Source organism: Strigops habroptila, chromosome 14 (genome assembly GCF_004027225.2).
Source record: "Strigops habroptila isolate Jane chromosome 14, bStrHab1.2.pri, whole genome shotgun sequence".
In the NCBI taxonomy this organism is placed as follows: Eukaryota; Metazoa; Chordata; class Aves; order Psittaciformes; family Psittacidae; genus Strigops; species Strigops habroptila.
In genome coordinates this window covers 5,883,383-5,907,559 of record NC_044290.2, presented here as the reverse complement: position 1 = coordinate 5,907,559, position 24,177 = coordinate 5,883,383, and the positions used below count along the sequence as shown (strand labels likewise).

Below are 24,177 nucleotides of genomic sequence, written 5' to 3'. Positions count from 1 at the left end.
ACCTTTTAAGCCATGAGAGGTTTAGAAAACACCAGCTTCTCCATTTTCCCTTAGTTTGGATGCTCTTGAGGCAATGGGTTGAGTTTCAGCCTTCCCAGGAGCAGCACCGACCGCAGCAGCACTCACACGAGTAAGGGCGACCCAGAGAGCAAAGTAGGGAAATCAGTTTATTTCACATGCAGCAGATCGAATGCATCTGAGACGTATGTACAGTTACAGCTGTTGGGGGCGAGCAGGAACCTCACCCTACAGACAAGGAACACTCCGAGTTTTCATTTCCAAAGCTTCTAACGAGGCATTTGCAGGCTGCAGGCCTCCGGAAGCCTCTCTCTGTGCGGCTGCACAGCGCGGGCAGCGCTAACACAGGACACAGCCAGGCTGCAGAGAGCACTTGTGCTCCTCTGACCTCCCCAAAGCCACAGCGAGCCTCACGCACTCCCAGCAGTGAAACCTGCTGCCTCAGGACACGCTGCCACCTCCTGAGCACCACCTGCAGCATCGGAAAGAATTCTCTCCTTTTCCCCTGGCCTTGGCTGTCAGGTTAAAACTGCTCTTTAGGGACCCAGCAGCGCACCCGCCTCTCTCATATGCCCCCAGGGAGCTTCATGAGCTTCAGACCAGGCATTTACACAAGGTCCTTGGCCGAGCTTTGAGTCCACCTTCAGGGGTCTCTACAACTGGTGCCTCCCCTGAGCAGGTTCTCAGGCCTTTGAATCTGCTGAGCTTTTCCCCTCCAGTGATTTTACTTTACAACACAGTAAAGGCAGCTGCATGGAACTCAGAGCTGCACTTGCAGCAATGGGTTTTACAGCCACCATGAATTCAGCAGCACCTTCTCCTCCACAGTTCTCCTACCTCAGGCAGGGCTCTCCTCCTTGTGTGGGTTCTCCCAGTGCTCCAGCTGACAGCTCCCGCTCTGCTCTGGTAAGAGCTGCTGCCTGGTGGCACCGAGCAGTGTGCAAGGACCTGCCCTACCTGTGCTGTGGGCAATGCACGTGAAGAACCCCATTAATCTAAACCAGTCTCAATGCTCACTGAGGCACTGCTTGAGATTGGAAATGGAGGAGGAAGGGGCTGCTGGAACCACGTCTTTGTGACTTTAATCTCATTTCTGCAGCAGGAAGGGTTGGCTTTTCTTGCTCTAGTGGAAGGTGTCCCTGCCCGTGGCAGAGGGTTGGAACTGGATGAACTTTAAGGTCCCTTCCAACCCAAATCCATTCCATGATTCTATGATTCTCCCCCTGTTAGCACACACCTCCAGTGTCCAGCCAAACTGCTTCCCCCCTTGCAGAGACAATTGCACTTGGCCACTTTTACTTAATACATTAACGGGGCATCAAACCCCACACATGCACCTCCAGCCTAGAGGAGCTTCTTTCCATTCATTGCCTGCTTGTTCCTATTTAAATATCCTATAGCTCTATTATTTACATCTTGTATGTCATTGTACTCAGCTCAATAAAACACAGTATTCAACTACAATAATAATACTGCCCGCACGAGGGGACGCGAGAGGCACCTCTCCTCATCCCTGGGTTCAGTCGCTGCACCTGATCAGTGATTGTAAAGCCATTCCTGCACGCTGGGTGCTGTCCTCCACCACCACCGAGCCCTCCATCCCAGCCCTGTTTACCTCCTCACGACACATTTCCTCTTTTCCCACATTAGGGAATGCGATGAAGGCAGAAAAATAACCAGTGTAACCACCTGCATCCAAACCTCAGCTCCCCGAGCGGATACAGAAGGGAGGCAGTAGTGTCAAATACAGACCCACTAAAGACAGAGCAGCATCACACAGCACAGAGCGAGGGGCTGCTTACGTTGGCCATTGGGAATGAAGCAGCAGAGGGGGAGGAAGGGATTTAAGTGCCATTTCAGTGTGAAAAATCAGCATTCCCTCCTGGATCCAGCCTTATTGCTCGCCGTGCGCAGCGGGTCCGTGTGGCACTGAGGAGGGGAGAGCCCAAGGGAGGGCGTGTGTGAGGGCTCTGCACTGAGGAAGCTCCTGGTGGCATCATCACCCCGCCAGGCTGTGGTATCTCTGGACAGCAGCACAGGAACGAGCCGACTAAATCCCTTCTGCTGACAGGTCTCCCCTCAAAATACAATAGCTTCAAGTTTAACAGAGTGGAAGGTAGAACCAGATCCACCCCGAGGTCAAGATGAAAGCAGGCAGCACCGCCTGGTACCGGCTGCCACCTCAGTCCATGCTTGGCATAAATGTTCCAGGACCCCTTTAACGTGGGGCAAAACATTCTGGACTAAAGCTACAAGCAGAGTGGGCAGGACATGTAACCAAAGCTGAACATCACCAGTGGACAGCACGTGTGCCCCTCGCCACGCCACGGCCATCCCAGTCCTGCGGGAGCCCCTCCTCGTCCTGTCACACAGTCTCTGGCAGCGGCCCGAGGTCATAGATTCCCCCATTGCTCTACGGGGGGAAACTGATCCACTTCGCCCACCTCTGTGCTGGGCTGCTCTCCCAGCGTGAAGGTCAGTCTGTATCTCAGCCTCACTTTCTCCTGCAGATGAGACAAAAGCCAAGAGCAAGGTGAGAACAGCCCCAGTGGCTCCCAAACACCACACTGCTACAGCTGGACACGGAGCATCAGGGTTCTGCAGCACCCAGCAGGGGCACAGGGCCATGGTGAAGGCCACGGGGGGGTTCAGCTCTTCAGCAAACCAGTTTTTATAGCACAGAAGCTTTATTGCTTAGCACGGAGCAGCAGGAGGGAAGCAGGAATGACCTGTGTGCATGCACGTGGCCAGCCCCCACTGCTCAGCTGCTGTGCAGCGAGCCTGAGGAATGCTGCTGGAATAGCTCAACGCTTCCCAAATTCAACTCCCCATCATGTGGAGGAAGATCAAACAGTTCCTGCTCTGCAAAACTCGGAGTGAGGCAGCAAGCAGGAGGTGGAGCCAGTCCTTCAATGAGGGGATCACCATGCACCCCACAGCGTTGTCCATCTTCCCACCAAACCCCTCTGACATTTAGCCTTTTGGACCTCAAAGCTTTCAGCTGATGCTTTAGGGACCCTTTTGCTGTAATTCTCAAGCAGTAACATCCAGATGAGCACATCTGTGTGTACCCCAGCACACAGCTTTGGGCTTTATGGGGGGGGCTACTTAAATGGGTAACCACAGCAAGGACAAGCAGCTGCTCAGTGCTCCCAGCACCATCAGCAGAAAGGGAAGGAAGTGTTATCCACATTGTTCCACTGGTCCCAGGGACGTCCCCACAGAACAAGGGAACAGATGTGATCTGACATGGGTCTCTTGGTTCAGGTCCATCAGGCTACAGCCTCAACACAACAAAAGTACAGCTACAGCACCAGCTGATTTTGACATCAATCTCGTTATCACCAAAGCCAGACACTTCCAGTGCACAAAGGGGGGCAGGTACAGCCCCAACTGCACCCCTTCAAGCTGAGCCTCATGTGTCTGTGGCCCTTCTGCTGAGAGAAAAGTCCTTCTCATCCCTCTCCTCATTGACAAAGTCTGCTGGGGAAGAGCCTCCCTCCAGCCCTGAATTCAGGCACCAGCGTTATGCAGGAACCACCCCTGGGGGGCAGGGACAGGACAAACAGCAGCATCTGCCCAGATGTTTGGTCCAACCCCCTCAGAATGCAGCTTACACCGAACCCGACAGGATGAACCCCGCTGCCCCTCTCACCTTGGCAGGGTTTGCCAGGAGCATGACTTGGGTGATGGCAGCAGGCGGCTGGATGGGATTGAAGGGAGACAGCTCTGTGCCAGAGGGGGGCTGGAGCTTCACCTTCATGGACTGCAAGGGAAAGAGAAAGGGGAACCTCAGGGGTTATCTCCTGCCCTGGGGACAATGAGAGATCCTTGCACAGGCTGGGGAGGTAACAGCACACATCTAAACTGGAGAGGATCAATCCATATGTGAGGGTGAGGAAATGAGCCAGCCCTACATGACAGGAACATGTTCCTACATGACTGGAGCAGGTACTGACAAGTCAGCCCAGCGTAAAAGCACTGCTCAGAACACCAACAGCACCTTCATGTGCGTGCCCGTTGCCAGGTTTTCATGTGAACACCTTCCTGACAGCAGCAGATCACAGCTGAGATCAGGCTGGTTTTCAAGCACAAAGCTGCCCATCCAAAATCATCCAGGTGCAGTAAGAGCAGAATGGAACATACTGTTACATTTAGGATGTCTTAAAAACTCTGATCCTGAAGACCTCAAGGGTGGCTCTGTCCATGTCAGAGTCTGTCTGAGCCACCTTCATGAACACACGCAGCTGGATTGATCGTGGATAGCAATTCAAACAGAACACTGCCTGCACTGCTTGACTTATCCTAGTCAGTGCGCCCCGACAACCACCTCTATGTTCTGGGAACAGGCAGAGCACAGCCTAGAGAAAGGCAGAACCAGGCTGCCCCAATTCCCAAGTTCCCATCCAGGCCTTCCCAAAGCCTTCAGGTCGCTGTGGGTCTGGCCCCATCCCTACCTTTGGCACTGCAGCCTGGAGCACGATGTTCTTCACGGGGAGCGGTGCCGTGTTCAGCATGGAGACCACCACCACCAGCACATCCGCCCTTCCCGGCGGGCATTCCCGGGCAAAGTGCAAGAGGATCCGGAAGCCGTTCTTGTCGTAGGCTGTCACTGGGAGGGCACTGCCTGCCACGGGGAGGGAAGGGGAATGCAGGTTTATGGTGCAGAAGATGAGCTGTGGCAGCATGAGACACTCTGACTGCTCAGCTGGGACATCTCAACCCTTCTCTCTACTTCATAAGCTTTGGGAAGAAACTTTGCTTTTCAGGAATGTTCACAGAAAGGTGAAAATCCCAAAATACTCACTGGGTTTGATGGATTCCAAGGGAACGTGGACATTGGCCAACGAAATCTCAGGTGCTTTCACGGGACTGCCTTGCTGCTGGAATGCTGCTGGCTGGAAGAGAGGGCTTCCCGAGCCCGCAGGGCAGCTGCTTGGGAAAGGAGCTGGCGGGGCTGCAGGGGCAGTGGCTGGCAGCCCTGCGGGAGCTATCAAGGGGGCAGAGGTGACAGTGGTTGGCAAAGCAGCCCCAGGGAACACCGAGGGTGTCGCCAGGCCTTGGGTGGCAGTCCTGCAAGAGAGACAGAAAACCATGGGAAATGGAGCGGGAAGCGAAGCAGGAATTTCACCACAAACCTGGAGGTAACAGATCTCGAGGACAAAGCAGCAGCCTGGAGCCAGACTGGAGTCTGTCGCTCAGTACAGTCTCATGTAAGGAGGAGAGCTATAGGGGAAGTGGTGGTGGTAGGGTCAGGCATCGCTTGTGTAAGTCAAGAAGGAAGCAGAGTCCTACCATCTCAAGGTGGGCAAGGCTAAGAGGGGTCTCTGCACCTCAGCAGCCTGTTCAACTTCACACCACACAGTTATATCAGGCCAGAGCACGGGTGCTGTGCTCTCCCTAGGGGTGCCTGCCCTTCCCTCCCAGAGGTGGGACCCCCCTATCAGTTTATAAACCAAAACCCTTTGAGAAGACAAATCCCAATCACACATTTCTACCAAACCAGACAGTTTGGAGTCAGCCTCTGAAGCTGATGCTGCAGCAAGTTTGGCTTTCCAAGTGCAGAGACACAGCAAAGCCCAGGACTTTAGGTTACCCTTTGGCTTCTTCAAGGAGTTGTCCCAATGCATCCATCTTATGTGACATATTGCTCCCCACAGACGAGGTGAAATACCCAGGAGCAGCTGGAATAGTCTTGGGAGGCCCCACAGGGGCAGCTGGTCCAGCAGGGAACACAAATGGTGCTGAGTTTGGTGCTGGGATGCCTGGAGCAGCCTGAGAGGCTGTGAAAGCAGAGGGCAGCGTCACTGACGTTCCACACGTGGTCTGGGATGTGGGATGGAGAAGGGGGTTCCCTGCAGAGTTGCAAGTAACAGTCACCATCTTCGGGTTAAAGAAATCCAGGTCCAAGTGGTCATTCTGAAAGAGAGGACAAGGAGATGCTCTAACTCGCTGCTACCCCCCGCTGTGGAGGTGTTACAGAGGGAGATAGATTTACCGCAAACACAGGTGCTGGGTGGCAAGCAGCAAAGTCTGTGGCCTATGTCAGGGCTACATCTGATCTGTAATTTAAGCAAAGGAAGTGCTAACATCATGGGGGACAGATGGGAAACTGAGAAAGCCAGGTTCAGGGCTATCCACTCTCTTTAACACACAGCTATCCCGGATTTTAGGGCTAAGCCAGACTTCCCCTCGGGAACAGCTGCCCCTCTGCCTCTATGTTTGTTCTCATGCTTCTCCAAGGTGACACAGTGGGTTCTGAGGCCTCCCACAATGACAAACCCTCCCCTTCACCCCAGACTCTCCTTCCTACCTCAAACATGCTCCACTGGTTGTTTTCTGAGGTCTCCTTCACTGCTGCCGGGGCTGGGTCATTCAGGCCTGAAAGGGAAAACAACAAGTAGGTGACTGGAGGAGGAGATGAGTGAGGGGTCACCCCTTGGCAACTGCTCCAGTACCATCAAACTGCTCGATTCAGCTCTGCCAGAGCCCAAAACCTGAGGAAAGAATGTGATGAGGAAAAGAGACTGACAGGAGCTGTCAGCCACCCCTTGCACACAGCTCTTCTAACCCTTCCTGATCTGCAGTGTCCTTTTCTGTTCCATCTGGGCTCCACAGGCAGGCATGCTGCAGGCTCCTCCACACAACCCCTCTAAGGCACCTTGTTCTTTAGCACTCTTTGGTACAGGGGTGAAACCTGCACCAAACTGCATGTCCAAGCACCTACAGGGACAAACTGCAGTTACACTCAAATTACTACATGCAGCCAGCTCTGGGAAGATCAGAGTTTTCAGTCCTGACTCACTGACCAGGTCTCATATCCAGCATGAGGCAAGGGAATGTCCCCTGCACTTCTCTAGAAACCAAAAGGCATCTCATGCTCCTTTTTGGCACACCACACACGCAGCCAGCCCTCACTCAAGCAGAGGGAAGAAAGCAGTCTTTGTTAGGCATGGACGGAGTAGCCCTTTTCTGAGCCCCTCAGTGTCTTACCTAAGCACAGCAGCTCCTCATCCAGCAAGGAGAGGGAGCTGCTGCTCTGCTGAGCGGGTGCAGCTTCCACTTGGCCAGAGGAGCTGCTCCTCAGGGGAGCAGATGCCTGGGGAGGAGGTGGCAGGATGGGGATTTCTGCTGGGGGGGCTGGTGTCAGGGTGCTGGGTGGCAGTGGAGGTGGCGGGGTGCTGGTGACGTCCAGTCCAGCCAGGTCGATGAGGGTGTTGAGGTTACTTGTGGAGTTACTCCCTGCAGCAGACAGGAGAAGAGCACTACTAGGAGAGAAGGCGAGAGGCTCAGAGCAAACCCAGCGTACAGAAGAAATGATCAGAGAGATGGTTTAGGTAACACAGATCCTCGTTCTATCATGGCTCTCTGGAACACAGGAAGCCCACGTGCTTTCTGCCTCAGCATTTGCTGGCCACAGGCTCCTTAAATCAACCAAGAGACTTGGAAACTTCTCTCTGAAAATCAGCACCTCAGTGCTTCTTGTAGTGTAAGTTGTAATAGTTTCAAAACCTTTTGAGCTCAGATGAGGCTACAGACTTACAACAAAGAGGGCTACCAGAGAGCTGAGGAAAACTCCTACTGGCTTGGTCTTTCTGTTTAGGACAGTCTTGTCTCCATGAGATGCTGCCAGGCAGCACCATGCACTCCTCTGCTGCTCTCCATCCAGAAATGTTTAACTGCCTCCCCAACGGGAGTTCTGACACACACACACATTCCAGAGCTTCAATGGTGAAGCTGAAGTGTCAAGTGGGCAACCAGCCTAAATTCACAAATGGAATTGCTGGCAAAGCCAGGAACAGCACCTCTGGCCTGGCTCCCACCTTCCTTCCTGCTCTTGTCCTTTGGTAAGATCATCTTCACCTTGCATGTCCCCATTAAGGACAAACGTGGAGAGGAAAATGAATGGAAACTTCCAGCCACACAAACCATTCAGATGCAGTTTTGTTCCTGATGTTATCAAAGGTTTCAATATGGAATAAGCAATGGAAAAGGCAAAGCTGCAGCACTGTTCCCCATGTCCAGAGCTATTTATCCCCTGCTTAGGAGCTGTCTTGTCCCCCTCTGATCCAACAAACTGTTGGCCACAAGAACCATCAGTTTTCTACCTTAGCACGATAGGAAACCCTGTCCAAAAGCCTTAGGACTGCAGGATTCAAAACTGGAACAGTTGGCTTCCCAGGAACTCACCTTCCACTACAGACATCCCAGGGAGATCCACTTCACCATTGAGCACTTGTCCCTCTATGATTTTCTTATAGGAATTTATCACACGGGACAGATTGTCACTGGCCTGCAGAATATCCCCTACACGTGAGAGAGAGAAACGACCTCCAGGACTTGAGTCATGTTGCTCCCACTGAGAGCACCAACTGAATCATCAGCAAGAAGATAACCCATGATTGCTTGGCCATGAGCTCCATTACTCCCTGCCTTTGCTTTGCTCCTCCACACAACACCCTGACTTTTCTAGGCCCATGCACATTACAGTTACAATATAAAAATGAATCCAAGGCTTTGCTCCCCACAGCAACCCCCTTCCCCTTCCAAAGCAGCAGCTCTCCCCCATTAGCACCCCCAGCCTCCTCTGATCATCAACTCTACTGCCAAGTCCTTGCCTGAATGTAAATGATAAGGATAAAGAGGCTTTTATCTGCTTGTTCAAAGCAAAGTGCATCACAGCGAGGAGCTGCCTTCCCAGCAGCCATTCCCCTGCTGAACCCTCGCACAGTCCCAGGTCACAAAAGCAATGAGGAAAGGAGACGTGGCATTCAGCTCACCCAAACTGCTGTCGTTATCCTCTGTCTCGCTGGCCAGCTTGAATAATGTCCTTCTTTTGGTTTCACACCTCTCACAGAGCTCCTACAAGAGGACAAAGGGTTTCATCAGCCAGGAGCCACCAGCAATAGCAGTCAGCACAGAATGACTCCCCAGGCACGCACTGGAAAGCCCAGAATAGAGAAACCAGTCTCCCTGTGCTGAAGGTGCAAGTGTAGCTGGACAATGAAGGTGCCAGTGTAGCTGGACAACCAGGATCCCCTGTCCCTGCCCTATTAACAGGCTGTGAAGCATTACCTGACCCTGGGAACCTTAACACAGCCTGCATCTCAACACAACATCACCCAGCCCTCCCTCACATCAGCACTTAGGCCAGATCTAGGCCAAAAGAGATGTTCACCCCTTGTACTACACTTAGTCCCTACAAGCCACAGGAAGAGCAGAGTTGTATTTCAACTACTGTGCTTCAGTTGTGCTGCAACCACTCCTCAGAGTCTGCAATGGCACAGAAGAAAGGTGGCAAGAAGGAAATGTTTCACAGAAACCAATCAGTTTCTCAAGCTTCTTATCATTGTTTCGGGAGCCTGTTAAAATGAGTAGTTTTAATGTTTTAGATTAGATCCAGTGCAACTCTTCAAGCCCCTGGGCTTATCCAACCATCCTTGGTGGCTGGTTTCATTTTTACCCTTCTGACGTTCTCCCAGCCTTCTAACACTAGTTAAAACTCTTCCTTTGAAGGGGAGGTCGTATTTTCTGCCCCTTCAGCCTTTAGTTTATCCATAACAGTGCTGTAAGGGACAGCTCTGATCTGCAATCACTGTGTCCTAACAGCAGCAAGCAATTACAAACTGCAGCTTCCTGATTGTGCCACACTGCAGTTTTGGAGCACAGCTGTCCCTCACTTCAAGCATGTGCAAACCCAAGCTATTACCCACTGAGTCCTTTGCTGAAAGGCTTTAAAAACAGTTCTTTTCTTTCCTGCCATTTCCTGCTCTTGTTTCTCACCACTGCTCTCTGGTTTACTGCACTCCCTGTAATTCCTTGCAAAACTCAAGCCTGTCAGGAGAAAGGATTGACTCCAGGAGCAGCTCAGACCCACCTTCATGAGCTCCCTATCGGCCTCTGATGATTCCTCTTTGCTGTAATGAACCAGCATCTCATTTAGCAGCTTCACATTGTTATTCACTTCCTCCAGCGTGTGCATGCGCTTTGTCACCTTCTGAATCCGAGCCTCGTCCTTCAGGGAGTAAAACACACACATAAAGTGAGTTTCCCTGTAGAGGTCCATGGTACCACAACAGCTATTCCCTGTGTCAAATAATGCCTATTTAAGGTTAAGCTTAGAAATAAACCAACCAACCACCTCTCCATTCACATGAAGCTTTGCTCATTTTATTATCTTTTCCAAACAATAGACTTTGATGTATCATCAAAGATGATGATACATCAAAATAGAAAAGTTCCTTTCTGACCTTTCCAGAAGATTGATTTTTTTTGGTCACTTGATGTCATTTAATGAAAAAGATGAGTTTGAAGCAAAACATTTACTAGGAGCAACAAGCACTCTCTGGTCCAAAATGTCCACCTATGGATTTGAGATTCCAACTACAGACGTAGGACAGTCTGCCCTGGGGACAAGATGAGCTTGACTGAAGCACTTCAATAACCTACACGTCCTCTTCAGTCTAGAAGCTACCCTCTTTTTTTGCCAGAATCACCGTGAGTCATTTCCTGGCCTCCAGTTTCTAATGCCTGCCTGGGGTGGATGCTCTACAAACAGGAAGGTGTTTCCATGAAGCCTGCTTGTGAGAAGACATGCTCCAATGACTCAGTCCTCAGTATCCAGGGGTGGTGCTGCAATGCTCCACCAAACCCTGCCATGAAATACTATCCTGAGTGATGAGAGTGTGATTGCAACAAGGGGCATTCAATCCTTGTCCCTTCTTGCCATGGCCTCCACCAGAGACACCAACTCCCAGTTGCAAGCTAGAGCCAAAATCACAACACGTTCATATCACACAGAGCCCTACTAAGCCATCAGATGACACCCCTTTTATTGGGGGACACAGGGACTAGATGCAAGTTAGCACTGTTAGAGGTTTTAAGAAAGAATAAGAGGCTGGATGTCACTGGTGGTCAGTCTCATCCAGTCCCCACAGCTTGACTATGGGATGTGCTAACACAGTGCTCCCGGAGCCTGAGGAATGCAGGTTCTGCCATTCACATGATCCTAAAGCTCTCCACCATTCTGAAGTCAAATTGCTGGAAAGCTGGCAAGCAGATTGCTGTCTGGGACCAATCCTGCAGGAATTTCTTACCTCTTTTACCATGGATTTGATAAGCTTGTTGGCCTCTTGTAAATCATCTGGGTTTTTGCTTTTCAGCAGTTTGGCTAGAAGCTGTAAGACGAGAAGAGGATATTCAGGAAGCAAATAAAGACCCTTTGACAAAGGGAAGCAGAGAAAGGAATCTAAGAGAACAATTCAGAGGGAAAGAGATACAGCCCAGTGTCACCAAGCTTACACTGCTTCTGTAGTTCAGTGACTTCAGCAGGAGCCATTTATGGTTTATTATTTTATGTGAGTTGCTGCATTCTTGCTTCTGCACAGGACATATGCTGTGAAACCTCAGAGACTTCTGACACAACACCATTATTCCTCCCATATATCATTTTTGGTCCTATGTGTGAAATGTTCTCTGCCTCTAGTAGTACAGCAGGATGCCACTTTAACCAGGAATAGCCTCATAATGGTGACACAGACAAGGCTTGCACTGGAACTTCAGGTTAGGCGGGTGGACAAAGCAATGAGTTCTGTGCAAGTACACACACCCCCCCGAAAATAAAAGCTGAATCAGTATCTTTCCTTATTCTAACTGTGCACTGACTAATCACTTTTCATTAGTGATTATGGTAGAAGTGTTCACTGTACCTTGGATTTCTCCTCATCATCAAACACAGGGTTTTTGGGACGAGGCGGTGGAGAAGGAATCAGGGTTCTGTCTGCAGGAATCACAGGATCAAACATAACGATCCCTGAAAGGAGAAAGGGAACCCCTGTGGGTTTGCTCACGCAGTCACACCAGGCAGTGCACCCTGCTACTCACAGGCTGCTGTCAAAGCCACACACAGTCACTGTGCCCACAGACCCCAGCACCGTGTGCCAATGAGCAATACAGGATCAGTGTCACTGAGCATGCTAGCTGGAGAAACACCGTTTCTTTGGGAAAGAAAGGCCAAAACCCCACAAATGTGCTGCCATGTCCATGTTGCTCCTCTAATAGCTCAGTATAACCAATAGCTCTCCACTATTTGTCTTTCCCCCCTTTTATTTTAGCTGTTGAAGCACTAAGTCCCAGACAACCCAGCTTTGTGCAGACTCAAGGGCAGGATACCTGTACGAGCTGAGCAGGAGAGCAGCAATGCAAAGTGGGGTGCTGAGCCCACTCCTAACCACGACTGGGGGCAGAGCTAAGTCCCTGCTTGCTCCATTGCCACTTAGATCTGTGCTCAGCCTCACAACTGGGCTTGCACTGGAGCTGCAGCTTCTCAGCTGAGCTTTTTTCACTGTGCCTACACAGGAAATGTGGTATCAGCTGAACTAAAGGTGCAGTTGTAAAGTGATCTAGTTAAAAGAACACAAAAGGCTACAGAGAATCACAGAGTGGTTTGGGTTGGAAAGGACCTTAAGATCATCCAGTTCCAACCCCCTGCCATGGGCAGGGACATCTTCTTCCACTAAATCATGTCACCCAAGGGTCTGTTCAACCTGGCCTTGAACACTGCCAGGGATGGAGCATTTATCACTTCTTTGGGTAAATGGAGGCTCTTATTTCAGTTTAAATTAGACTTGTTCAAATCATTTAATATCTACTGCCAGAAAAACTTAAACAAAAAACAGGCTCTGCAAGCCAAAACAAAAGTATTTGCAAAGTGTTTAACTAAGGTAGTTAAAAAAGCCAACCCAGGCCAAGGGATTTAAACATAATGAGAAGCTTTTCAGGGAGTTTCTCCCTTGTTCTATCTCCCTCAGAGACAGAACCTTGTAAAAGCCTTGCAGAGCCCTGACCCCATGTCATTAGAAGCTGTGTACTTTGTGACACTTGTGCTTAAAGCCCAGGCTGAAGGGGATGCATGAGCAAGCAGCCAACTTCCTACCTTGTCGCTTCAGCATGTAGTAGGCATCCTTGATTTTGGATTCTTCTGGCAGTGCCACTGTCCAGCTGTACAGCAACTCGATGACTTTGCTTTTCACCTTCTCTGAGACTCGGTCTCCCAGGTACTAAACATGGACAAAAGATGTAAATTCTCCATGTTCTTGATTTCTTCTTTTCACAAATAAAGCCCAAACCCAGAGGATGGAAGTTGAGTGATGTACATTAAAGGTGTGTAACCCAAGTGCCAAGGTTATCTAAGATACATCTTATTAAGAGGAAAAAATGCTCCTCTAGTATATTTGAAGCAACAGTGAAGAGCAGCTTTGTGATTACCTTTAGCAAAGGAAAAAGCAGCTGTTCTGTGGCTTGCAGGATTTTGCTATTTAAAAATTACAGCAGTACAAATATCTACCCCCTCCCCTGTCCCCATAGAATGTGGGAATACTCGGCTGCATCAGTCATGCCACGGGGTGCCTCTATTTATCACCCCATCACCATCACTGCTGATGAATGCTGAGGGACTTAGCCAGGCCCTCTTTACACAGCAAGTCAGCAGCAGAGTGAGGACTATGGTGTGTTGCCAAGGGTTTTGTTTTAACCTCTGCATCACCCCTCTCTTCCACTGATGCTGCAGTTTGGTTTGGTTGCTTAAAAACATAGCCCAAGCTTTAGAATCCCCTGAGTTCCATGAAGGATTAGAACAGAACAGAGACTGATGGTAAGTAAGTACAACTTACTGAGAAGAAGAGTAAGCAGAACATAAACCAACCAAAAAACCTTAGATAAATGCTCTTGAATACGGGCTAATAAATGCAATGAGCCAGCCAGAGCACTGCAAACATTTTGGATGCTGCCTGTAGCTTACAAAGGCTGAACAAGAAGTAAATGCACAAGGCTCAAGGACTAACCTTTGGAGACACAACTTTTATCAACTCGTTTAAAAAGCGAAACTTCCCGACTTCATTGTGAAATCTTCTCCCACAGTTCTTCATACAAGCTTCTAGCACCTGCATTCAAGGAACAAAAACAGGGCTGAAGTGAACACAAGACCCTACAGTAACAGCACAGCTGAGGTGTGCTTACAGAGGAACTGAAAGACCCATGTCAGTGAGACACATTCCTGCTCTGTAACACATGAACCCCAAATCTTTAGAGGTGACACACCAAGGCAGGCAGGTCTCCCACCCTCAGCCATGTATGCACGTGTTTCAGTTATCTCACCATTAGTTGTCCTCACAATAAACACAAATCTTTCCCAAAGATAACAAATGGAAGCAGCTAAAACTAAACTAGAGTTATTTCTGACTGCTCCATTGCAATGAGCAACCTGGACACTTCAGTGAGGTCCCTGTGCTCCCCCTCCCAGCAAAGGGGAACTGGGGCTTTCAGCCCCACAACTGACCCCAGTGACACACTGCACATCTCTCCTACTCTGCACAGATGCCATAAGATGATATATAAGTGGATTTAGGAGGAGGAGTAAGGACTACCTACTGTCAAGGCTTGGACTGCCTCCCATTCCTGTGGCGACTGGATTTTATGAGCCAGGAGCCTCACAGCTATCTGTGGCCTGAAACAGAGCACACCCCCATTACACACAAAGCAGGTGAACACAGCCAAGGATGTTTCAGACTTTCTGCTCTTTAAATAAGATGTGTTTCACATAATCCAATGAAATTAGTACTTTTTATCTTTCCACCAGTGTACAAAGCTAACAAGAGGCATCTTTGTAAGGCTGGGTGTTTGCACATAGGAAAGGAAGCGAGGGCTCATAGTGTGAGCCAGCAATTCCAGATTCCTCCTTGGGAGGGGCCAACCAACTCCCAGTCCAGTTCCCAGCCCAGGAAATCACTTCATTTCTCTTGCATTAGTTTCTTTTTGCCAGAAGAAAACACTTCTTCCTTAGCTCCCGGGAATGCTGGGAGCCAGGAGGGTTCCTTGTAACGTTTTTAAGGATGTGAGGCCCATGAGGCACTAAGAAGAGTTATGACCCCATTTCACAGCCTGGCAACCAGAGGAACTCTGGCCAGATGAGCTAATATCAGCTGCAGCTGCTGATATTAGGGGCAGATTCAGAGTTCCCATTCTCCATCTGCTCAGTGTGTGTATCAGCCATACAGCCCAGAAGAGAACCCCCACTTCACAGCATCTTGTTTCTTTTATAGCCACATCTTCCTCGTGATATCAGCATATATAAAAGACAACATGAAAGTGTGATGATCAAATGATATAGTTAAAGCTGTGAATATTAATTTATTAAGCCTAGAGCACTTTGGGACACCCACCCTTCAAGTTCTTTGTTGATCTGGTCACAGAATCCGATGATGTATTCCCAGTCTTCTTGCCTGTTAGATGGGTTAGTGGCTTTATCTTTGGCAAGGGAAAGAGAACACATTACCAAGCAAGTAAAAGAAACAGTAGAAAAGGTCATGCACTTCCTAGACAAAAACATTTGACATCTTTTGCCAACTATAAAACAGGAGGAAGAAGTTCACATGTGATCTGTTTGCTCAGAGAAAAGGCTGTGTTCAAGCTGAAACATCCAAACATCCAGCAGCAATCCCTGCTTTCCAAAAAGCCAGGTGCCAAATCCCAAGTACTTAGAAACATGTTATTTCCATACTCTAAATGAGAGCACAAGATAAAACAAGGGAGCTCACGGAGCTTCCCTCTGCCTGAATGCTCTTTCTGTTTGGCTGTACCATTAAACTCCTCAAAAGCTAAACCCTCACACTCTCTACACAGGAAATTGTGTATTCCCTGGAAGTTTAGTGGAAGAGCTGGAACATCAGATGTTTAATATAAGGCAGTTAGCATTAAGCATTGTTTTTAGAGTGCCAGCTGATTTGTTAGGTGCCTTAGCATTCCTCCTGGGAATTATGAACTGAAATTCATTATTATCCATGGAGTGGTTCTTGCAATTAATGATGAGCCCAGCCTGGGCGGGATCAGCAGTTCAGACCCTGCCTGCTCAGACCCACAGGTCGATGCTTTCCTGACTGGGCTATTTCAGGCTCCCGAAGGCTCCTCCCCTGGGCACCAGGACCTCACTTACTGTGCTGATTGCAGAACAGGGATGCTACTAGCAGCTTTTTTTGCCATGAATGCATCTTATCCACGTATTCTGCTTAACCCTGACGGAGCACTGGGTTTACAGGAGACAAAATTCCTGCTTTAACCTAATTTTCCAGTTAAGATGACTGGACATGGTGAGTTTTCTTTCCTGCTATACATCTAAGGGCTGGCATTTAAGAAGCCTTCATAAAAATCTTAATACAATGAGAAGAGATGCAGAAAAGAACCTATTGCTTAGCTGGATAGTGTAGAGCAGAGGATGAAGGGCAGGGAACACCTCCCTGTGCTTTCATTCTAGAGGGAAGCGTAACAAACTCCACACATGCTACATCACAAAGTATCATTGTTTGTTATCATTAAAACACATCCTTTTACCTTTCCACAGGTAGAGAAACCCAGCTGCCAAACAGAATAACCCCACTCTGACAGTGCACCTCAGTCCTCCTACTGTGGCAGGCCTACAAGGTTTGCTTGGGTTTTCTTCCTCCTCAAAAAAGGATAGTTGTAAAGCCATTGTGTCACTTATTCCCTGGATTTCAGCTGTAAAACACTCCACAGAGGTGAATCCTTGTGCCTGCTGCCGACTTACATGGGACCCTGGAGAAGCAGGAGGCAGCAGGCAGGGAGGACAAGCTGCAGGATCCCATCCTGTTGTACAAGTGAAGCTATAAAGCTGGTTTTTGAACTCAAGAGATTCAAGAGAGGCTCAGTTCAAAACACAGCTGCTGCAGAGCCAAGCAACTGTTCAAAACATATGTGACACTTCAACCTGGGTACCACACACAACTGCTCAGCACCCTGGAAGCAGCAGGAGACCACGCGCTTGGAACAATGTGAAGTCTTTTCATGCAAGTCAAATGGCATCATGCATGGCTCAGTGCTCCAAAGCACCTCTGCTGCTCTGAAGATGAAAAAGCACAGTTCTTGGCTGGAGTTAATGGAATGTACTTAATAACTGCAGGAAGAGCACAAACAAAGAGAAGGAGACTCAACCACATGAACTCTTTTTGTTGGCTGCACATCCTGAAGGTAGGAAAAAGCTGTGGTACAAACAGAAAACGTAACCAATGGTTCCGTGCTCCAAGGGTTAATTTTAAAGCTGTTCCAAACGTCTCCAAAGATTGGAATGACACTGGATTAGTTCACACTCCCAAATTGAGCTCAGACTCATCTAAGTTCTCGCACTAGAAGCTCTCACAGAGAGATAGTGAAGTCTCAGAAGGAGGTTACTGAAGGGATGTTATGTTCCATATGAAGAAACTCCCTATTTTTAACACTCATAAAATCTCCCTAGATCATAGAAGTTAATCAGCTTGATCAGGAATCCTTCCCTGGCTCTGGAAATCGATGTGTTTGCCTGACACAACACAATGGTGTGTACGAATCCTTATTGCCATCTGAGTGCAGCCACATGAGCACAGCAGCCCAAGTGAGCTAAATTCCCCTTTGTAGGACACCCCTACATGAAGCTGCACCATGTCTATCGAGGCATAACTTAAAAGTCCTCTGTTTTTACACAGAACACTTCAGATGTGGGCAGGGAGCTCCTCTGCAGTGCCTTATAGATATGCTTCAACACTTACATGAAAGGATTCACTCCAGGAAGGAGAGTTTGGCACTCTGGAATATCAAATCCTTGGACATATAAAGTTGCTTCATACCTGACCTAAGCACCAGGGCCATTCAGCCCTCAGTTGCTCTGCTAGACCCTGGAACAGGAGTTAACATGCAGATGCATCATCAGATATGAAACAAAGGTGCTTCTTTTCTGTACAGAGAAACAGCTGTTGAAAGGCAGAGAACCACAGACATTAACTGCCTGGTAATGAGAGCTCATATTTTCCCAGGTTTACTTCTGAAATGAGACAAAAGCCATCCCAACAAAGGCTTTCCCCCAGGTCAGGCTTAGCACATGAATTGGGAACCCCCAGCCCAAGCATGTTGAGTCTAACAGCCTGATTTTGTTTGTATCCCCAGGAGGAGGAGAATGCTGACCCATGACAACACAAGGGAAAAAGAACTGAAGACAGCCGTAATACTTCATCCATCTGCATCTATCACATGGAGACGCAGTGCCTAAGCCTGACACGAGTGAGACACAGACAGCTTCCTTCTGGATGCAGTAAAGGCAGTGCTAAAGTCAAGGGCTCCAGCTGTGTTTGTACAACTGACAGGATTTCCTAACCTCCTCCTCTATTTCAGCTCAGTGCAGCAGAGCCTGCTGGCAGGAACAGCAGAATCACCTTCTTTCCTCCCAGCTGCCTGAGCTGAGGCAGGAAACATGAAGATGCTGGATCATCACTGGCTGAAGTGCAGATCTTGCTGCAGTATTAGGACACGAGGATGATGTTACTTCCTGGGTCTATGCCTCCACCTGATGACAGACAGGGCAGCGTGGAAGGTACAGAGGAAAAATCATTGGCAAGAGGCAATTTTCCACCTTCCTGTGACCGGGAAGTTGGCTGAGCAATTCCACCCTTTCCTTTAGGAAGGGCACAGCAGGTTAGCAGTGGGGACAGCACAGCTTTGTGATGGTTAGAAGAATAAAGCCCTCAGGACGCCTGGTGGAAGCTGCACCAGCCTCCACTAATTCACATACACTAAATGCTCTGTGCTCCCTATGATGGGAGGAGCAACCGAATCACACCAGCACAAATCACACCAGCACAAATCACTGTGGCAGTGACCTGGCATAAAAGCATCCTCTGAAATGAGAATGCAACACTCGAGCCTTGAAAAACGTGTACACCTCTGCAGTCAGGCTCACTGCACTACTCACAGTGAGTAAGGCCTTTGTAACGCTACCCTTCAGCGTGTGTTCTCCTGTGCAGAACATCCTCCTGCTCGGCCAAGGAGAGAGAAGTTCTCTCTTAACATCCACAATTGAAAAACAAGCCCACAAAACAAACAGGCAGGAAGCCTTCCAGGCTCCACAACCTAAAATAGCATTCCTACTAGAGATATTTTCACACACAAACTGAACTGGGTGAGTCAGTGCTCCTCAGAGGAAGATTAAAAGGATGGGATGTGGGTGTTTCTTCATGTGTCTCACTGGCTACAATAAGAGATATTGACAAACTGTGGGAGTTCAGAGGAGGAGCAAAAATGCTGAGGGGCCAGAAGGCATTGATCTAAAATGAGAAAGAAGAGCTGAAAACGTCATTTAGCCAGTAACTCCTGGAAGAGATGATGATACTGGGTATGTGTTTGAGTTTTATATAAAAACCACCAAGAAAGAACAAGAATTAATCATGTTTATGGAAGGATAACTCCGAAAGGGTAAGAGGCTTTGTACTCTATGATATTTAATGACCATCTGCTCTTTGCCTAGTGCCCAAGTACTTCAGAACTTCATTCACTGCTGTAACCAAATAGCTATTCAAATAAGAAGACAATCCAGACAACAAGCTGGTCATGCCCAGGATAACCTCCCAGGGACAGCAGCGGCAGCCCCTCTGCATGGAATATAGGGAAAACAATCACTCTTATGACTGATTCATTCAAGAATCATTCCGGATCTGCCGGCACTGGGGTGGGATCTCACAGCACCAGGTTCTCTGCAGCCAACAGCCCCAAAGCCACCTGACCCCCAGAGAGACACTCACTGAGGAGATACCCAGCAAGGGCTGGGGATGAAGAGGCCGTGTTTGGGGTTTAACCTGCCTCTGATGTGATAAAATACACCTTATCTTGACAAAGGGTTTGTAAGCATTCCAGCCTGTACGGAACACACACCCAGACCTCCTACCCTGAAACTGCAGCTAGGCACCGAGCAAACCCCATCTGCTTCACCATCCTGGTTGTGTAACACAGCAATACAATTTATTAGGTGAATCCCTACAGCTCTCAGCCTCACAACCACCACCAAGGCTGGGCACTTCCAACAGCGCAGTGCTTTGTACACAACCAAAACCCAGGAGCAGGGAGAACACACACATATATGAGCCTCCATGGCCAAAATACCCCACAGCCCCGCAAGGCGAGCTCCAAACCCGCCCATTGCTCACCCCTCCCGGGCACCACATCGATTAACGGACCCAAACCATGGACCCTACAACAACCACCCCCCAGCGCCCCGCGCCTCTCCTCCCCGGCCGGGGCCGCAGGACACCCGAGCGGGCGATCGGCGGCCGCGACCCCGCGAGGCCTCAGCCCCTTTCCGTGCGCCCGGGGTGCACCGACCCGCCCTCCGCCTCCCCTGCCCGGCCACGCTGAGGCGGACGGGGTGGTGGGTGGGGGGGGGCAGCGCTGAGGTGATGGGGAAGGGCGCGGGGTTGAGGAGAGCGGAGCGGCGATGGGAAGGGCGCGGGTGGCGGTGCCGGTGCTGGGGGGGTGCCGAGGAGGGGAGCGGGACCCCGGCGCTGAGGCGGGGGCTCCGCGGGTACTCACTGAGCCACGACTCCAGGCTCTCCCCTTCCGCCTCCGCCATGTTGCCGGCCCCAAGCCCCGCCCCGCCCGCGCAACACCCGCTCTGGGAGGGGGGCGTGGCCAACCTAAGGACCGCCCCCTCCTCTTTCCCGCGCTTGGCTCCGCCCCGCAGGGAAGATGGCGGCGCCCATGGCGGCGGCGCTGGGCTGGCGGCTGCGGGCATGGCTGCCGCGGTGAGCGGGGCCGGGGCACCCACACACGGGCGCGGGGAGCGGGGGGTGATGGGGTGGTCCCCGCGCACGGGTTGCGGTTGTTTGGGCTGCCTGCGGGGCGTGGGTGCGGCGGGCTCGAAGCCCGCTTGCTCCGCACCGAGATGCGCCTCCCGCGGTGGGTGGTGGATGGGTTGCCGGTTTAAGGTATTCGCCCCTGCGGCACGGGTGCAGAACGGTGTGTGTTTGAGGCACGCACAGGCTGGGCCCTCGGGGAGGCTCGGGTGAGGCAGGAGCCCGGTGCTGTGCCTGGGATTCGCTGTCCCACCCGTGCCTTTGGCGTGGTTTGCAGCGAAACTCCTGATTTATGGAATCACAGAATGGTTTGGGTTGGAAAGGACCTTAAGATCATCTAGTTCAACCCCCCTGCAATCTATTTCAACTTGACTAGACCAGCTTATCCAGAACCACATCCAGCCTGGCCTGGAATGTGCCTCGTGGTGGAAATGCAGTGATGGAGAGGAAGGTGGAGATGTCTCACAAGTCCAATGTGTCCCTCTGAGATGTGTTCACATCTCCCCATGTCATGACGTATTGTACGTGTGAGTTTACAGCCCTCCTCCTCTTGTTCTTTGCAGGCTGACGCAGGTGAGATGGAGCCGCTACAACCCCAGTTACGTCGAGCCAGAAGTGAACAAGGAATTGTACCGGAAACCTTCAGAGGAGCTGACGGATGAGGAAAAGGAAAAACTGGAGCTTAAGGCTGTTCAGCCCATAAAAGCTGCACCCCCCACTCTCTCCAGCTCCGTGTTCAGCGACCCCATGATCAGGTCAGAGAAAGCAGCATCTCCTGTGTTACAGCGAGGTCCTGTGGAGCCAAAATGCCAGGGAGCTGTGCTCCTCAGCCTTGTCTTGCTGTGCTGCCCGTTGCCTTCTAGTACAGCACAATCCTTTAATTCCAGGTTAATCTTTTCCCCACAAAGCCAGTCCTTTGACTGACGGTGCTTAGAGATAATCACAGCAGATTCAGGAGCCCCCAGACTTAATGACGGGAACGGCACAAAGGGGGTGGCTTATTTCTGTGGGTGATTAAAATCAAATCACCTTTGGCTTTGTGTTTACAGTAAATTCACCAATATGATGATGAAGGGTGGAAATAAAGTGCTGGCCAGAAGCCTCATGGCTCAGGTGAGAACTCACATTTCTTCTGTTAGGTTAAACCCATACAAAATGGAAGGCTGGGACATCAAGTCCACTGGAGTTAGGAAATACAACAACTCGGGTCATCCCTGTGGTCCTGACACATTTGTCCCTGCACACACATTTTCTCGCTGTTACTTACCTGACAAGACATTTTGTACAAGCCCCAATTTCACTCAGCTCACAGCCCAGGTGGTGAGAGCCTAATGGAGAACGTTCTCTTTCCACTCTTCAGTAGCCCTTGGACCTTATGTACTGCATAAACTCCAGATAATACCCTTAAAAGCATAATTTTCTCAAATAATCTTCCTTCCAGCTCTTTCATGCCTTATATTCTGTATAATTTGCCAATGAAATCTCACAGATGTGTCACAGTTTTGACCCCTGCTCTGACCTACAGTAACTGGTTTTAGCTGATGGTCCCATCTGGTGTGTTCCACCCTTGGAACAGGGACACACGGTGTCCAAATGTTCCCCAGCTGCTCAAGTGAAAATGGGGTGCTTGTAAAAGTGATGAACCTTCATGGAGTGGGATGAGCCATCTGCTCTGCATGTCTCCTTTCTTGTCTTTGTCCCAAGACTCTAGAGACCATTAAGAGGAAGCAGCTGGAGAAGTACCACAAAGCTCCAGAAGATGAGAAGGAGACAATTGAATGCAACCCTTATGTCATTTTCAACCAGGCTCTCAAAAACTGCCAGCCCATCATTGGGCTCACCAGCATCACAAGAGGAGGCAAAACCTACCAGGTGAAAGGGGGGCCTGGGAGCACATCTGGCTGGGACAGGATTAGGGAAGCAGATGAAGTGGTTCCATCCCTGAGCTCAAGCTTTTCTCCCCTTGGAGAGACACTTTGCAATCGGGATTAAAACCACATTAAAACCAAGATCAGGATCCCAGCCTCTGAGCATGGCAGTTCCCCTGTCAGCAATGGTCTCTGCTTCTCTGATGAGATGAGGGGTATGCAGCAAACGTTGTCCAAGGAGACAGAGATCAATGACAGGCAGCAGACAACTCGGCAGTCCCAGGACTACCAGTGTCATCCTCTGTGCTGCACCACAGTGCTTGGGTAGAGGTCCCAAAGCCCTGGGGCAGGTCAGTGTAGCAGAAAACATCAACTACATACAGTGGAGGGTTGAAAATGAGCAGAACCTGTCTTTAAGTAAAGGCTCTGCAACATGGAGACCTGGTGGGGAAATAAGATAGGAGGCATTTCTGTCATTCAGTGCCAGGGAGTGGGGACCATCTCCCATCTCTGCAGCACAAACCAGCCGGGTTCCAGCTTCCAAACAGCCCAGAAGTCCTTCCAGAGCCCATACCAAGGCAGTAGCAGGGCTGATCAGAACATCATTTGGTATCAGTGGCCGGTTTCTGTGGGCAGAGGAGGTGAATTGGGGGAGAGGAGGTGCTGGGAGCTGGTTTTAGTGCAGAGAGCAGCATGCAGGCACTGGAGCTGCAGCGTGGGGTGGATCTGTGTGAGTGCTGGAGCAGAGCAGGTTACTGCACCCTCACAGTGTGATAACTGTGAGATGTGATATCACCCTCGCAGTGTGACAACTGTTATGGTTTGAACCTTCCCCAGGTCCCAGTCCCTCTGAAGGACAATCGGAAGCGCTTCCTGGCCATGAAGTGGTTGATCACCGAGTGCAGGGAGAACAAGCACCGCCGGACGCTGATGCCCGAGAAGCTCTCCCAGGAGCTGCTCCAGGCCTACAACAACGAGGGCCCCATCATCAAGAAGAAGCACGTGCTGCACAAGATGGCAGAGGCCAACCGGGCTTATGCCCACTACCGCTGGTGGTAGGGACTGTGCATGGGACACGGTGCCACCAGCCCCAGCGCCGCCTGCCTGCCTGGGAGAAACTGGGCAGAAAGAAGAGGGAAAGAGGGAAGATCCCTTCCAGACAGCTTCTGAACTAAGCCAGGGAGAGCTCATCTGATCCCACAAGGTTCCTCTGTGCTTCTTTGGATGGGAAAAGGAGGAGTGTGGAGTTACCAACCCCTGCTCTGGTTACTTCGTCATCACTGTCCTGTGAAGAGAAGCCTTAGATGTTTTCTTACAGCAATGCTGTACAAAATAATCTTCCACTTACCTTTACTGGAGACTTGTCAGTCTCTGCTCCTGCAATCAGCAATGGTTTTGGCTGCACAGCTACAAACAGAGCTGGATTTTTTCCCACACCACAACCACCCTTAGCAGCAACGGTACAAAAGGCAATAAAAGGCCCTTTTTGATTACTGCTTCTGGTCATCAGCAGCATTGTCTGTGCAGGTTTGATGGCAAAAACAGCAAAATAAAACCAGTTGTATGGGAAAGGTTTCTCATGTCCAAACCTTTGTGTCTGTTGGTTGAATCTCACACTGCTCTTTCCAGTT

At 50.1% G+C, this 24,177-nt stretch overlaps 2 protein-coding genes across 6 annotated transcripts; one reads left to right on the top strand and one right to left on the bottom strand.

Moving 5' to 3' along the window:
* Positions 1 to 147: 147 nt before the first annotated feature.
* Positions 148 to 20,484, bottom strand: GGA3 (golgi associated, gamma adaptin ear containing, ARF binding protein 3). Of its 5 annotated transcripts, XM_030505724.1 has the most exons (19): positions 20,416 to 20,482; positions 18,270 to 18,400; positions 16,402 to 17,881; positions 15,237 to 15,321; positions 14,446 to 14,521; positions 13,860 to 13,958; positions 12,953 to 13,076; positions 11,727 to 11,830; positions 11,115 to 11,195; positions 9,896 to 10,033; positions 8,799 to 8,880; positions 8,209 to 8,325; positions 7,012 to 7,260; positions 6,332 to 6,399; positions 5,615 to 5,937; positions 4,826 to 5,091; positions 4,476 to 4,645; positions 3,674 to 3,784; positions 148 to 2,522 (listed from the first exon to the last, which is right to left on the bottom strand). In XM_030505724.1, exons 3-19 carry the CDS (start codon positions 16,538 to 16,540, stop codon positions 2,412 to 2,414), a joined length of 2,343 nt encoding a protein of 780 aa, XP_030361584.1. In that variant the 5' UTR covers positions 16,541 to 17,881; positions 18,270 to 18,400; positions 20,416 to 20,482; the 3' UTR covers positions 148 to 2,411. The 5 variants fall into 5 exon arrangements, with proteins under 5 accessions (XP_030361584.1, XP_030361585.1, XP_030361588.1 ...); XM_030505725.1 differs by lacking the exon at positions 18,270 to 18,400 and having other exon boundaries at positions 20,416 to 20,435; XM_030505728.1 differs by lacking the exons at positions 16,402 to 17,881; positions 18,270 to 18,400 and having other exon boundaries at positions 20,416 to 20,484.
* Positions 20,485 to 20,499: 15 nt separating this feature from the next.
* MRPS7 (mitochondrial ribosomal protein S7) lies at positions 20,500 to 24,134 on the top strand. Its single transcript, XM_030505714.1, has 5 exons — positions 20,500 to 20,627; positions 21,242 to 21,433; positions 21,728 to 21,791; positions 22,383 to 22,550; positions 23,384 to 24,134. The coding sequence occupies exons 1-5, from the start codon at positions 20,572 to 20,574 to the stop codon at positions 23,603 to 23,605; spliced, it is 702 nt and encodes a 233-aa protein (XP_030361574.1). The 5' UTR covers positions 20,500 to 20,571; the 3' UTR covers positions 23,606 to 24,134.
* Positions 24,135 to 24,177: the final 43 nt, after the last annotated feature.

Excerpts from the sequence above, each read along its gene's own strand:
- GGA3 (XM_030505724.1), bottom strand. The coding sequence starts at position 16,540 with ATGGCTTTACAACTATCCTTTTTTGAGGAGGAAGAAAACCCAAGCAAA. Across the intron at positions 11,196-11,726 it reads ATGATGAGGAGAAATCCAAG|CTTCTAGCCAAACTGCTGAA; the intron begins GTACAGTGAACA and ends CTCGTCTTACAG. Across the intron at positions 10,034-11,114 it reads TCAAATCCATGGTAAAAGAG|GACGAGGCTCGGATTCAGAA; the intron begins GTAAGAAATTCC and ends TACTCCCTGAAG.
- MRPS7 (XM_030505714.1), top strand. The coding sequence starts at position 20,572 with ATGGCGGCGCCCATGGCGGCGGCGCTGGGCTGGCGGCTGCGGGCATGG. Across the intron at positions 21,792-22,382 it reads CCAGAAGCCTCATGGCTCAG|ACTCTAGAGACCATTAAGAG; the intron begins GTGAGAACTCAC and ends CTTTGTCCCAAG. Across the intron at positions 22,551-23,383 it reads GAGGAGGCAAAACCTACCAG|GTCCCAGTCCCTCTGAAGGA; the intron begins GTGAAAGGGGGG and ends AACCTTCCCCAG.